At 44.9% G+C, this 15,138-nt stretch overlaps 1 protein-coding gene across 1 annotated transcript in view; it reads right to left on the reverse strand.

Annotated features, from left to right (window-relative positions):
- PLEKHO1 (pleckstrin homology domain containing O1) overlaps positions 1-15,138 on the reverse strand; it is a 96,610-nt gene that overhangs the window by 9,537 nt on the left and 71,935 nt on the right. Inside the window, exon 5 of the mRNA XM_069218222.1 lies at positions 2,548-2,649. Within this exon, the coding sequence (XP_069074323.1) occupies positions 2,548-2,649 (102 nt within the window). The remainder of the gene's footprint in view (positions 1-2,547; positions 2,650-15,138) is intronic.

The following is a 15,138-nucleotide window of genomic DNA, read 5'->3' on the forward strand; positions in this document are numbered from 1 at the left end:
TGCCTACCACAAACGAGCAGCAGACAAATGAAACCTCCAGGGAGCAAACAGCCCCCGAAACGCCTGTTACGTTTGCTTAAAGGATGGAGAAATTCGACAAAACTCTGCCTCTAATTAAAGTGTGTTTAATTTGTCTGTCTGGTATGCATGTTAAAATTACCTACAGGATATACCTCAAAAGAGCAGATAAACATGTAAAGGCGACCATTCCCTTCTTTACCAAGAACACGCCTAACCAGCAGCGGCGGTCTGCAGGTTTTAAATATGGTGGGGCACGATGGTGCCAAAGTCACCATAAATGCAGCCCCCCCGGCGTCCACGAGCAGGAATGGAAGGACTTCCCTTCCTGCTCAGAGGAACGGGATTCCAACCAATCCTGGAGCTGCTCTCATACTGTTTTCAATATGAGAGCAGCTCCAGGATTGGTGGGAGCAGTTTAAGCCAGCACTCATTTTGAGGATGGGGGCCTGTGCCAGCAATCCTCCAGCTGTTTGACAGCCCTAGGATTGCTGGGTCTACAATGTGCATGTTGGGCTGGCCGTAGCTAGACAGCCGGCCGACCCATCATGTGCACTGTAAGAGGCAGCAGTCATCCTGCACTTGCTGGGTGCAGCCCCCCCCCAAGCCCTCATGCTTGCAATGTACACAGTGTTCACATGAGGGCAAAATAAAATGGCATTACTATGCCATTTTATTTATTTGTTTGCCTGCTGTGTTCGCAGCAGGCGGTGCAATGCTCCTCCACTTCATAGGAGGAATAGCCCCTGCCAACCAGAGATATACTACTGTCACATCACATTCAAACAGCTAAAAGACCTGTATTGGTTGCATACTTATTCCATTCATAGGTGATTCAAATGCCTGAAGCATTGAAAGTCTAGGGGCCTAATTTAAAGTTGGGTGGTAAAGTAGAATGAGTTAAATCTGCCATCTGCTCAATTGTCTCTGACATAATTACTGGTGCAATGCTCCAATATTATGAAGGTAACTACGCCAATGGTGGGTTTGTTGCAAATTCCCAGAAATCAGCAGTAATATTACTGCCCACCTTTAAATCAGACCTTGATTATTAAGGTGTTAAAAGGACCAAAATACCTCTGGTTTGATCTTTTAATACTGCATGATCAATATGTATGGTTAATTTATCAAGGCACCAGCGCTATCAATCAAATATTTACAAATGTAACAGGCTAAAACCCCAGTGATCCTGAACATCTATTTTCTGGTGATATGTTTGTAAATGATATCTAGAATACCATATATTAGACAATATTTTTGTATATGATATTGTGACATACAACCCTTCTAGCATGTGCTTGTCCGACCATGGGCTAATACACTATTACACCTTCAGATCGATAGCTTATTATTCAATTTTCTCTTTGGCGTTTGCCCCTCCATGGATTGTAGTAATTGCACAAGACTACCGACAGCCCAGTGTATGTTGCTAATTGAAATGTTAAAGTAAGACATCATAAGGCCTGCTCAATGTTTACCGTCAGACGCCCTCTAACTTAAAAAATAAATCATGGATTAGAAAGAGGAAGGGAAGAGAGGGGGTGTGAATGGCGGTAAGAGTTGAGTTAAAATAGTTATATGACCAATAGTGGAAAGGTGTGAAAAAGGTGAATGACAGAAAGGAAACCAAAGACATACAGGTAAGGTTAGATGAGTATATGATGGCGTATAAAAAAATCCAGAAAAAGCAAAATATATGTCCAAAATTAGATGACTGGGAATAAAGACTCGTATACAATGTAGTTTTATTTAAAAATATCACCACTTGCTCTGTAAAATCACCTGTACTCCTGAATTATAAATGGCCCGTTATCCTCTTAATATCCTCCAAGCGTACTAAGTTAGAAGAGTTCCCAGATCGGGACAGCAAACCTGATGGGTTGATTTCCCGTCTTGGCATTGATCATGTAGTGCATCAGATTACTTTCTGGGCCCTCACCTAACTACTGACTTCCATTTTTATTGTCATAATAGGCATCGAATACTAAAATTTGAACAACAGCGTTATTAGATTTCCAATATAATAGAAAAACGTAATACTTCATCTGTCCTTCTCTGAGCTGCCCCGTCCTTGGTTGCGTTAAACTACTGTTAAAAAATGGATTCCAAAATTAACGACCATGCATTCTGGGAGTGTCTGGTCCAGGTGTATCTAGCGTTTATTCATAAGTACCAGTTCCAAACCATATGTTCAAGATGCCCACATGGGATACATCCACATAACTGAATCTAAACCTGAAATATTGTCAGTCATTAGTTACATATTTTTTAAAATCTGCCCATCGTAGAATGACTTTAGCCAACCCTAGTCTAAACGTAAGTCTGGTCTGTTTTCTTTAAAAAAACAACACTGTGTTACTGCTTCCGTGGAGACCCCAATGCAGGTGGATCCATTACACTGAACAGTGAGGTAACTCCTTTAATGCATTCTGGGCTGGTAGGGAACTTGCTTGCCTTCCAGTGATGTCCATTATGCACTAATACTGTTGCAGTGGCAAACCCAGTTTAGCAAAATGTTACACTACTTACCACAGCCATGAGATGACCCCTTGTCGGAGGGCGACGGGAATGTTGGATTTTAGCTCTGTCACGAGTGAGGTGGGCAAGAAAGCTATCCTCCTCCACAGTGACCTGGAAAGAAAGAAATACATAATGAAAGACTCTTTAGACACACTGATCTACAAATAGAAGACAAACACCAGCTTACTATCAGAGTATCAAGGCCTCAACGTGACAAAATACTGTGGCAAAAATCAGGGACAGCTATTCTGCAGTGGCGGAGGGGCGTTGCTCCCCTGGATGAGCCAGCAGATGAAAAATAAAACAATAGCTTGCTATAGTTTTATTTTTCATTTTTCATCTGCTGGCTCAGCCAGCAGGGAAGGGCAGGGCTGGGCCACGGGGAGGTGGGATAGTGCACTAAGTGTGCAAGTGTACATGTGCACTTAGGTTTCTCCAACCCGGCTGTATACACAGCTGGGCTGGAGAAACAGCACAGACCACAGCCTAGTGTCTCCGCTCAGACCAACCCTGACGCTGCTTACATGCTATGTTTAGTATGTAAGCAGCGGCAGGGTTGCTCGGGGGAGCCTGGAGCCTGTCACTGGGACACCACAAGAGGAGCGAGCAGCAGGAGAAGGCGATGGAAGAGGGGTGGCGGCAGGTAAGTGTTTTTTAATGTTTCCCCATTCGCTCGTTCCCTCCCCCATGTCACTCCCCCCAATCCCACACCCTTCCCCCTTCACCCCGACTCTCTCCTTGGAATATATGGCGGCCCCCACTGGTAAGAATATCATAAAAAAGAACATAACGAAGGTTAGAATATGCAGCTTAGTTTAGATTTACTGTTCTTAAGTTTGCATCGCTGTACCTTGACAAGATATATATTGTCAGGCTACATCGATGTTGAGTTAAATATTGTAAACGTATACTAACTCATAAGTACTTACCACCAAAATATTCTGATAGTCATTATTTGTGGCACTTTTTTGGTAAATTTACATGTTTGTCCTCGATATTCTGACATACATCCATTAGAAAGGCCTCTTGAGGATGATCGGCTATGTAGACCACTGTTTTCTACAAACCACTCCCATAAGTAAAAATAATACATTTAAATAAGCAATACTACATGCTAATAGCTATTAAAGAACACGTATGCAGATCAAAGGCTGGAACATTTGAATAGTTTTCTGTGCACGTTCCTGGTTGATAGAACTTGATCACATCCTGACTTCATTGGAGTGGGCCACCCAATATAGCTGTTTTTTTCCTCACCATGACAAATTCACAAATATCTTAGCATCGCAACACCACTCCATGCTCCTTTTTGGCAATAACTTCAAATCCCTATCCTTGGCTGTGCACCACACGCTTTGAACGCCTCTGGATATGTCACTTAGAAACAGAAATTCCCAACAGATGAGGGTTAAAAGCCCCATCGAGTCTGCTCTACACTTTCCCACTTTCTGAAACTCACACAAAATGAGACTGAAAGCTATTTCCTACCATTAATTCCTTTGTAGCTTGTAGAAAGAGCAGGATTTTGTAAACACTACTAAAAATACCAAAAATCTACACATTTAATGCTATGCTAAATTCTGCAAAATTTTGCAGTCATGACATTTCACAGAAGTTTGCTACAAGGAAGACTGGTTAGATATGACAATATTTTGTAGGAGACTTTTTCTGTCAAGCCACTTCTCTTGCCAATATTTCGCTTGTCTTTTAAATGCAGGGGTAGACACTTGCGATCTGGTTTTATGGAAGACACTGTTAAATTTTGTTTTGTGAAGTTTAACATAACTTCTCATAATTTTCAAGAAACTAAATTTTGCGGTTTCATGCAGACCTAAAGACAGACTGTTTTCCAAGTTGCAAATGCACTTGCTCCCGTAATTGTTAGTAGAAGATGTTCATAATACACATGCCAGTAATGCAAAGCCAGTAAGTCTCAACTTTGGGACCTACTGACTTTGACAGTGATATTTGGTGATGCTGAACAGCATTGGAGAAAAGCAAGAACAGAAAGAAGAGTATGGATGAGAGAGAGCAACAAGGAGCTTGCAGGAGAGAGAAGCACACTAGGAAAACATTTGGAAAACACATGCATTGTCATGGATGGCCTAAACAAAACAATAAATTATTTCGCTAAAAGTGAGCAGAGGATGAATGCAAGTAAAAAGGCTGAGGTGGGATAAATACAAAATTTACAAGCTAAGCAATCATATCAGAAGCAAGCAAATTAGAATGACAATAAAGTCAACCAATATGAAGCAATGGCAGGCTTTAATCCCTTGGTAGGTTTTTGGTAAGCTGACAATAGGTATTTTTATTGACAGCTACATTTTAAAAAGTTGTGAGAACCTGAAGTTTTTTTTGTAGAACTTTTGTTACCATTGTAGACTACGGTTCTCTACCTCTTCAGAAGCATGACAAACTTGCACGTGTTTCTACAAACACACAACTAAAATACTATACATAGCTCAAGTGAATGGCAGGAGCCTGGAAGCGGAGCACCATGAGAATTATAACTTGCCACTCAAAGGACTTGGAGTTGTGTAGTGATGCGTGCCCTAAAGTGCAGATATTGTTCCTGCACAGCACCAGTGTATCGAAGTGGCATCAGAAGACTAGTTAAAACTGCATTTACTTAAGGATGGGCCTTTGGCCATGGCTCGGGTTTTTACACCCAACCACTTTTCACAGATTAGCAGCCACCACAGCATTTTTGCCTGTCCTTAGGAAAGTGTTTTATGGTTTGCCGAAATGTAAATATATGTTGGGAATATTCCAGGATGCTCTTACTTTTATATTTTTAGGCCCCATTTCTACCCCAGTTGCTACTGTTAATTCAGTGTAACACCATTTATGTACAGAAATGCATCCCTGCATCTTGATGATTTTGCCAATGTACACATCAGATTATGAAGCCAGATGTATTATTATTATTATTTATTATTCTGTTTATACGTAAGGAGCCAATAAGTCTCCTTTAACAATGCCAGTGCCACACTATTGCATTTGCAAAAGCATATTTGTAACATATTGTTTTAAAAAAGGGGGAAATAAAAAAGCTCTTTAAAGTACTGGAGAAAAAGCAAACACAAAACTTGTGGTATCTCAAAACTGTACATTGAGTTCAATATTTTCAATCTTTATAAATGGTGTGGTTTATTTTTAAAATGCTTTTAACTTTGGAAACTCGCAACAGAAGTAAAAAAGAGTGCAGCAATTTAATGGAAAATGCTTGTCAATATCTCATTTAGTTTCAATATGACTCAGCACTTAAACAACTGCTCAACCTTTTAGTCCACTGCAATAGGCCTGGGAGGAAATGTATGGGCATACTTTTCAGTCATGCAATTTACACCTTCTGCCGACTGTGTGCAGCCAGTCAGTCCCTTCATCAGCACCATAAAAGACTTCGGGGATCATTATGAGTTTGGCAGGCAGAAAAGGGTGCCCGCCAAACTCTGGTAGTCAGTTTCTTGCCAGTGCGGCTACCTTTCCGCGGGCCCCATTACGAGTTCCCCGCTGGCTCGGCGGGCGGAAACACAAAGCGGGCAACAGCCCACAACGTTGACGACGGCTCATAATTAATCGGCAGCAATGTTGCGGTGCGTAGGGCGCAATAGCACCAGTCACGCTTGTCACTGTCTGCAATGCAGATAGTGAAAAGCGAGACAGGGCTGTCCATGGGGACCGCTGCACTGCCCATGCCAAGTGCACCCCGTCTCCGTCAGCTTTTATGTGGCAGTGCTACCGGCATGCAAAAGCTGGTGGAGAGGGGACTCGTAATCCCCAGGGTGGTGCTGAATGCAGTACTGCCCTGGCAAACTAGAACCGCCAGCACCGCCAGCCCCTCCTGTGTAGAGGAATCGGCAGTGCTGATGGTCCGACTTTGGCGCTTTTGCCATCGCTTTGGCGGCAGTCAGACCACCACTGTGGCCCTGGTGGGTCATGATGAGGCCCCTTTGTGTGCAACTGACTTTTTATGCAATATGGAGAAATGTACCTCTGCTGTGCTTTTACGCACAAGCTGGGAGAGGTGGGGAGCAGGAGAGTGTCCGGGAGAGGTGAGGGTCAGGTGGCAAGTATTTGAAGGAGGAATCATGGCACGAGGGAGAGAGCAAAAATGCACATGTACTCTCTTGGAGAACTGAATGAAAAAGAAAAAGGTTCCCTGAATGTGAGCAGTGGGGCCTAACAAAGCCCATATGCAGCCTCTGCTGTGTGGTGGGCCTGAGCTTCAGGGGGCCCCTTAGCACAGCACCGGGCCCGAGTGAGTCCAGAGGGTGGCCCCCTCCATGTTCTGTGTAGGGGTGCACTCCAGCTTTGTTATGCCACTGTGTGAGCAGTTGAAAGATGCAAGTCTTCCGGTCAAAGGATGCTGAAGAAAATATGGTAAAGGTGAAGGACAAACACAGGAAGAAGAAGGAAAGTCACTGAATAAGAAGCAAACAAATGAGTGACAAGAAAGCCAACCCGTAGTAAACAGTGAGATGGCACAAAGCCTGTATACATTTTTGGTGTGTCCACAAGAGGTCTTTCAACAACAGGCGCCCAAAAGGCAAGACCTACAAAGGTATGGGCAGAATGGATTTAAATTATGAAGAAAAGCGGAGAGTAAATGACCAAAAGCATGATGAGGAACATGAAAGACAGAAAACAGATGATGAAACTGAGAGCCAGAACGACGGGTAAGAGTTATGTTGTATGTAAAAATTAAGAATATAAATAAGGTGAAGCAAGTAATAGCTGCTATAACATTACGGTAATCTAAACCAACATGTAAGGTGTAACAATCTTAACTGAGTCAAATAAAGAGAAATATAAGTGTGATACTCAAGAAAGGAAAGAAGACAAATTCATGAATGTTTAATAGATTAAAGGGAAGTGAGCAGATAAAGTTACTAATAATTGTTGATGTGGAAAAAACACAAACACTGAAAGCAATTTGAGCAAGAAGAAAGTTGTTTAGAAAGAATCATTGACAAAATATGATTACAAGAGTCTTAGCTGAGGAGGAAAATGGGATAGGAGCAGAAGAAAAATATATCAAAGGGTGAATAAATATAGCTTACGGAGGAAAAAAAGTAATTTCAGTTTTCACAAGGTTCAAGCTAAATAAATGCAACACTAAATCTTCTTTTTCTAAAAACAATCCTTTTTTGGAAATAAAGGCCCATAAATACAAAGGCGCAAAGTGGATTATTGACGCCCGTAAAATGAACAATGAACCAGTCCACCATAACACCATACCAGGGATCTATTGCATATACACAACTAGCCAAGTGAGAGTAGGGCAGTGGAAGCTCCTTCGTTTGGGCGGAGGAGCATCGCCCCCCCGCTAGCAGCGGCATCTGCACAACCTTTACCAGAAAACAATCAAACTTTGTTTATGATTGTTTTCTGGTGAATGGGTCGGGGTTACGGGGTGACGTGCACTGAGGGGGAGTGCTCAGCAATCCCCCTCACTGCGCATGTATGTTTGGCCGGCCGTCTCGGCCCGACCAAACACACATGCGCACAGGGCTCTCTCCAGCCCTGCAACACAGTTGCGGGGCTGAAGAGAGCATGCACAGGGTCCCAGTCTGCCTGGGAGCGTCCACCGTGGGTGCTCCCAGCGAATCCTGACGATGCTCTGAGCAGGGTCAGAATTGGCACAGGGCAGGCTGGGAGCCTGTGCCGGCAGAGCCAGCGAGCAAGCAGCGGAGCAGAGCCTGGCGTCGGAGAAGGTAAGCTTTTTTTTTTTATTTACTATTTATTTCCTCCTGATTTCCCCCCCCCTTGCGCGCCGCCCCGCCCCTTCCGAGCACACGAGCCGCAACTGGAGTAGGGTATAGCATATTTACAGTTAGCAGTGACAATGGGGCAGGGGGGGGGGGGAAATAGGAGAATAAAAGGCTGCTGGAGCATACTTCTAGAAAACACTAACAATGGCAACACCAAGCAGCAACACTGACTTTATATGGAGACCAAGTACATTCAAAGTCTGGCACAATAACCCCTAAATATTCTCAATAAGTTGCATGAGACACCATATTTTGTCTCAGCTTTACATTCTGTAAACCAAAGCACTGGCCTCAAGCAGTAAATCTCAGCTATTCACTGTTTCAATAACACATAAGAGTTATACCTGTTGTATGTTTACTTGAAAGTTCCCATTCATTGTATCACCTATACATAGAGCCTTCATTGCGTCATCCAACCCTGATCCAACCTGAAATCCGTGCCAACGGTACTCATCACCTTATTCTTGATTCAACTACCAGACCTAATCGCTAGCAGGGGAGAGAAAAGTGACCTAAATTTTGTCAGTTACAATAGTTTGGTTGTTTATCCTATAAATCAGTCTGTCACTCCCTGCCATCACCATCAAATCATTGAGCAAACCCTCTTTATAGGGGCCTGAGCCATTCTCAACCGCCTCAGTATGCACATTTTTGCTACTGATGGTGATGTAACAAAACATCCCCTCTAATATGTGCTTAACTCCACTAGCATGTAACATGACCAAGGGAGCTGTCAGTTGGAAGTCCTGACTATAGTTCGAGGACATTTAATTGTCAATGGCAGACAGAAAAGTGGTAGTATGGGCACGATCAGTGTAAGGGTAAACTTAGAAATAGATTTGAGCATTGGCATAGAAATATGAATTAAAACCAAAGGAAGAAATAATATAAGTTAAAGGAATAGTGTACAAAGAAAATAATAATGGACAGAGAACCAAGCCCTGTGGAAGACGTTACAAAAACAGGATGGGAAGAAAATACAGCCACTTTTCAGGCAACACAAAAAAGAGCGATCGGAAAGATAATAACATAAGCATTTAAAACAGTTCTTGAAATACCCAAATCAAAAGCAACTGAAAGATCACAAGGCAGGTCACAAATAGTGGGTGCAAACTGCACACTGACGTTCTGCGACCTGCCAATCATTTTTTGATCCAACCTATCTGCTAATAAGTCACATCACAAAATGTCTGTTTGCAGAGGGTCGCAAGACGACCTGCCTAAAAGGTATCAATTTGGCTGGTCGCTATCTGTGACCAACTGCAGTTAGCTTCAAACACAGTGAAGATGGCCTGCAAGAGAGGCCAGATCACAATTTGTGAAATTCACTCACAAATGGGAAACATTTTCTAAATCAGCTCCTTAAAGGAGCGACTGCTCAATAACAACAATTTCTCATTTGGGAAAACATTAGGGGGAACTGATGGTGATCTTCTGGACCACTGCCTACTCTACCCAAAGCTGCCTGACAAGATGCTCAAAGGGGAAGCTGTCCAGTGGAGACATCTTGCTCTCTGTGAATAACCACTAGCTTTGAGGTGTTAGTACATTTTCAGTGGTGTCTGATAACAATTGCAGTCACCAATCATTCATACAGTTTATAGTGGATTCTAATTTGAAGAGGAAGTTCCCTGTCCTTGCACGTGCCCTGTACAGAGTTCTCAAGGCCAGCATTCCACAGGAGCGAGATTTCAGAGGCTATGGACCAAAATCTCTGAAACTCCACTCTGGAAAAGTCAATTGCATCCTTGAGTTTTCAATGAGTGAAACTGCTGCAAAATTGGGAGGCTGACCAACGGTAAGCGTGACTTTATTCCTAGTGGTGGAATTCACACTAACGAGGTGATACTGTGCTAAGTCTCATGACCTGAGACTTAGCTCTAAAACTTAAAAATCATGGTCAATGAGTGACGTGGTCCAACAAGTGAAATTCATTCCAAATGAGCGATAATATCAAATCAAATCAAATCATTAACATTTATAAAGCGCTCTACTTACCCGTGCGGGTCTCAAGGCGCTAGGGGGAAGGGGGGGTTACTGCTGCTCGAAGAGCCAGGTCTTGAGGAGTCTCCGGAATGCGGAGTGGTCCTGGGTGGTCCTGAGGCTGGTGGGGAGGGTGTTCCAAGTCTTGGCTGCCAGGTAGGAGAAAGACCTCCCACCCGCCGTGGAGCGGCGGATGCGAGGGACGTCAGCGAGCGCGAGGCCGGTGGAACAGAGGAGACGGGTGGGGGCGTAGAAGCTGAGGTGTCGGTTGAGGTATTCAGGTCCCTTGTCGTGGAGGGCTTTGTGTGTGTGGGTGAGAAGTAGGAAGGTGATCCTTTTGCTGACTGGGAGCCAATGCAGGTGTCTCAGGTCTGCGGAGATGTGGCTATTGCGGGCTACGTCGAGGATGAGGCGGGCGGAGGCGTTTTGAATACGTTGCAGACGTTTTTGGAGTTTTGCAGTGGTCCCAGCATAAAGGGTGTTGCCGTAGTCCAGGCGGCTAGTGACTAGGGCGTGGGTCACGGTTTTTCTGGTGTCGGTGGGGATCCAGCAGAAGATCTTGCGGAGCATGCGGAGGGTGAGGAAGCAGGAGGAGGACACGGCGTTGACTTGTTTAGTCATGGTGAGAAGAGGGTCCAAGATGAAGCCGAGGTTGCGGGCGTGGTCTGAGGGGGTCGGTGCGGTGCCAAGGGCCGTGGGCCACCAGGAGTCGTCCCATGCGGTCGGGGTGTTGCCGAGTATGAGGACTTCCGTTTTGTCAGAGTTCAGTTTTAGACGGCTGAGCCTCATCGAATCTGCGACGTCCTTCATGCCATCTTGCAGGTTGGTCTTAGCGCTGGCGGGGTCCTTGGTGAGGGAAAGTATAAGTTGAGTGTCGTCGGCGTAGGAGGTGATGATGATGTTGTGCTTGCGTACGATGTCGGCGAGGGGGCTCATGTAGACATTGAAGAGTGTCGGGCTGAGCGAGGTGCCTTGAGGGACGCCGTAGATGATCTTGGTGGGGTCTGAGGAAAAGGTGGGAGGTAGACTCTTTGAGAGCGGTTGGAGAGGAAGGAGGCGATCCAGTCCAGGGCCAGGCCTTGGATCCCGGTGGAGCGGAGGCGGGTTATTAGGGTGCGGTGACAGACGGTGTCGAAGGCAGCCGAGAGGTCGAGGAGGATGAGGGCGACTGTTTCACCGTTGTCCATCAGGGTTCTGATGTCGTCTGTGACTGAGATGAGGGCAGTTTCAGTGCTGTGGTTGGTACGGAATCCGGATTGTGAAGGGTCGAGAAGGTTGTTGTCTTCCAGGAAGTTGGTAAGCTGTTTGTTGACGGTATTCTCTATTACCTTGGCAGGGAAGGGGAGGAGCGAGATGGGGCGGAAGTTCTTCAGGTCGCTTGGGTCAGCCGTAGGTTTCTTTAGTAGGGCGTTGACTTCGGCGTGTTTCCAGCTTTCGGGGAAGGTAGCAGATGAAAATGAGGAGTTGATGATGGTCTGGAGGTGCGGGCGATGATGTCTTCGGCTTTATTGAAGATGAAGTGAGGGCAGGGGTCCGAGGGGGCGCCGGAGTGGCTAGAGTTCATGGTGGTTTTGGTCTCTTCAGTGTTGATGTGGGTCCAGGCGTTGAGGGTGATGGCAGGGGGTGTGGGTTCGGTGTTGCTTGGCTGGGTCTGGTGTCCGAAGCTGTCATGGAGGTCGGGGATCTTGCGATGGAAGAAGGTGGCGAGGGAGTTGCACAGGTCTTGAGAGGGCGTGATGGCGTTGGCGTTGGGGTTGGAGAACTCTTTAACGATGCTGAAGAGTTCTCTGCTGTTGTGGCTGTTTTTGTCCAGTCTGTCGGTGAAGAAATTCCTTTTGGCTGCGCGGATCAGGTGGTGGTGTTCGCGGGTCGCGTTCTTGAGGGCGGTCATGTTGTCAGCGGTGTGGTCCTTGCACCAGGCTTTCTCGAGGGCGCAACAGGTTTTCTTCGATTCCTTAAGGGTGTCAGAGAACCAGAGAGGTTTTTTGGTGTTGGCCTGTCGATGCGTGCGTCTGAGGGGAGCAAGGTTGTCTGCGCAGTTGGTGATCCAGTTCGTGAGGCTGAGGGCTGCGTCATTGGGGTCGGTGGTGAGGGTAGGTTGGTTGACGGTGAGCGCGGAGAAGAGCTGTTCTTTGGGGATTTTGTTCCACTGTTTGGGAATCAAACCCAACGAGTGTGGTAGTGCTTAAAATTTTGGGTGCCTTGTGCTGAAGGAGTGAATATCAGCACCAAGTTGTATGTGAAGCTGACAAACATTTAGTCAGATTGTTCTAAAATTAGTGCGAGTGTCCTCTTAGATGGGAGATTGTTTTCCTAGAAGTGAAATGTAAAAACTATGAGTGATACTGTAATCCAAGAAGTGAAACTCACACCCAAGGAGTGAGACTTTTCTCGATGGCTTGGATACTCATAACCATTGCATGATGGTACTGCAGAAAGTCTTGAAACTTCAACCCAGAAAAAGTGATGATGCACAAAGGTGACAGACTTGTTTCACATAAGTGAGACTGTTCTCCATGGCTGGAGACTTATATCCTGTGCATGATGAGACTCCACAAAGTCTTGAAACTCGCACTCAGAAAGAGAGACGATGCACAAAAGTGACAGATTTGTTTCTAAGAGAGAGTGTGGTCCACGAAGAGAAAGTTACAAACAACTTGTGAGACTGTGCTCCCTGAGTTTGGACTTGCACCGCACGCTCATTAAGTGAGGCTGTGCTACAGGGACGAATATTCATCCCTCACACACACTGAGTGAGACTGTGCGCCGAGTCATCATTACTGGCACTGTTCTTCTAACTCAGATGCTTTTTCGCCATTCTTTCCTGCTAGTTCTGCTGTGTTTTTTTCTGTGCTAACTTAGCTTCCATCTGTGTTCCTTGGGCTCCTAGCTGGATAACGAATCCTCTTCCTCTAGCAGACGTCTGCTTCTGAAGCGGGACTTTGAAGCAACAGGCGCGGGAAGCAGCCACACAAGAAGCTTTACTCAGTATTTGCTATGATACACAGCTCTTCCTTCATACGGATAGGGAACTTTACAATATCTACCACCAAATGTGAGGTAAAAGTTGAGGGGTGCAAGTATTATCTTATTTCATTCTCTGATAGCGTGGTACTCCACATTTTGGCTTTCAGACCCTGGTCCTCGTCCATGTACTTTTGCAGCATTCATAAATTTGAAGTCGTTGCTGCAAAATGGCCATATTCTCATCTACAGAGGCTGAGGCTCCTACTTAGTTTCTTTACTTACTTCACTGAGACCATATTCCCTTGGTACCGTCTAGTCTTGACTTCTGCAGTGGAATGTGGAAACCTGAAGACTGCAAACCGCCAGTGCCTCCAAAATACTGAGTGCACATGTATTTCTTCCTGGATCAGAGAGTACATTATTGGCGTATCGGTGGTGTGGCGTAAAGGTTCAGGTTCTGTGCCTGCTACATAAAACTCACCTCTGAGTCATACCATTGTTTATGACTGACAAGTTTATGCCTGCAGACAACCACACTTATCCCATTATTACCCTCTGCATAAATGAGTAGGAGATCATTTTGTTTTTGAGATACCCAACTCTGAAGCAAAATTCACGAGCACTTTAAGGCCAGTGAAGATCATGTGGTCATGTAGGTGTGTGATAGTTGTTCAGCATGAACAATGCCTGAAGGCTGAGGGGCTCTGTGCATGGTCAAAGGAAAAGACAGAGCAGCAGATGATTGAAGGGTGGAGCTCGGGTCCGATAGCAGAAGTGCCCTGCTACTACATTTTAATGCGGTGTTCTTTAACGAGGTGTGTAGTCAGCTTTTTCCTACATTGGAGTATAGTTGGAGCGGTCCTGATAGATATGGGAATACCATTCTAGATCATGTGAATTTCAGTGGAGCCATAAAGGTATGGCTTTTCCCTGAGCAACAAAGACATGGCTTTTCCCTTACTGAAAGCATTTCCATATAGTTTAAAGTCCAGGAAACACAGTACCAAGGCCATGGTGGCAACCTTAATGCACCAATCAGTGTAGGTTTGCAGACCGAGGCCTTGGGAAAAGGAGACCAGACGGCACAAGATGCAAGGAGAAAAACAGAGCTCTCACAGTGCAGTGCACTGGCTGTAGGGTTATGCAGCAAACTAATGACCAACATGCGTGGTACAATCGACTTGTTTGTCTTTGTTTTGATTGTGTGACAGCGGCACATGTGCCATCATCTTACTACAGTGAGACAAATGTAAACTTTATGGTCAGGAACGACAAAAAACATTGTGACGCTTGAAGTTTAACCAATCACCAACCTGGGGATTGTCCCTATTTTTCCTATCAAGGTGAGTGAATGCTACAAGTCCTTCGGCACACATATTAACACATCATACTATATAAAAAGAGAGATCCATACTTGGATATAGCCTGACTCCATCAAATATAATCCACTGTGAAACAATTCATTACTCTATTAAAACTTGAAGGTTACGATCCATTATGATACACTCTTAATCTGATAAAAACACAACCAAATACAACATCACCCGACCACTTAGACTCTGGTTACCGAGAATCGCAGAAATGTAAGGGGGCAAAGATTCTGAAAACCGTACCCGACCGTATAGTAGAATTACTCCATATGAATGATTGTAACACAAAGTGATGTTTGGTTACAGAAAAATAACTTTACTCGTCATTCGAACACAAATATCCTGTAGGACATGCAGACCCTTGGGCAAGTATTGGTGCACGTTGTCAGCTTAGCAGTACCATGTGGTTCATTTTTGTCTGTAATACAGCAGGCCAAGACATCCATTTCAGTGTATCTGAGCAGCACAGGAAATTAAAGTCTGGAAGTAACAGGTTATTAAAT

The sequence above is a fragment of the Pleurodeles waltl genome, chromosome 12, assembly GCF_031143425.1.
Source record: "Pleurodeles waltl isolate 20211129_DDA chromosome 12, aPleWal1.hap1.20221129, whole genome shotgun sequence".
Taxonomy (NCBI): domain Eukaryota; kingdom Metazoa; phylum Chordata; class Amphibia; order Caudata; family Salamandridae; genus Pleurodeles; species Pleurodeles waltl.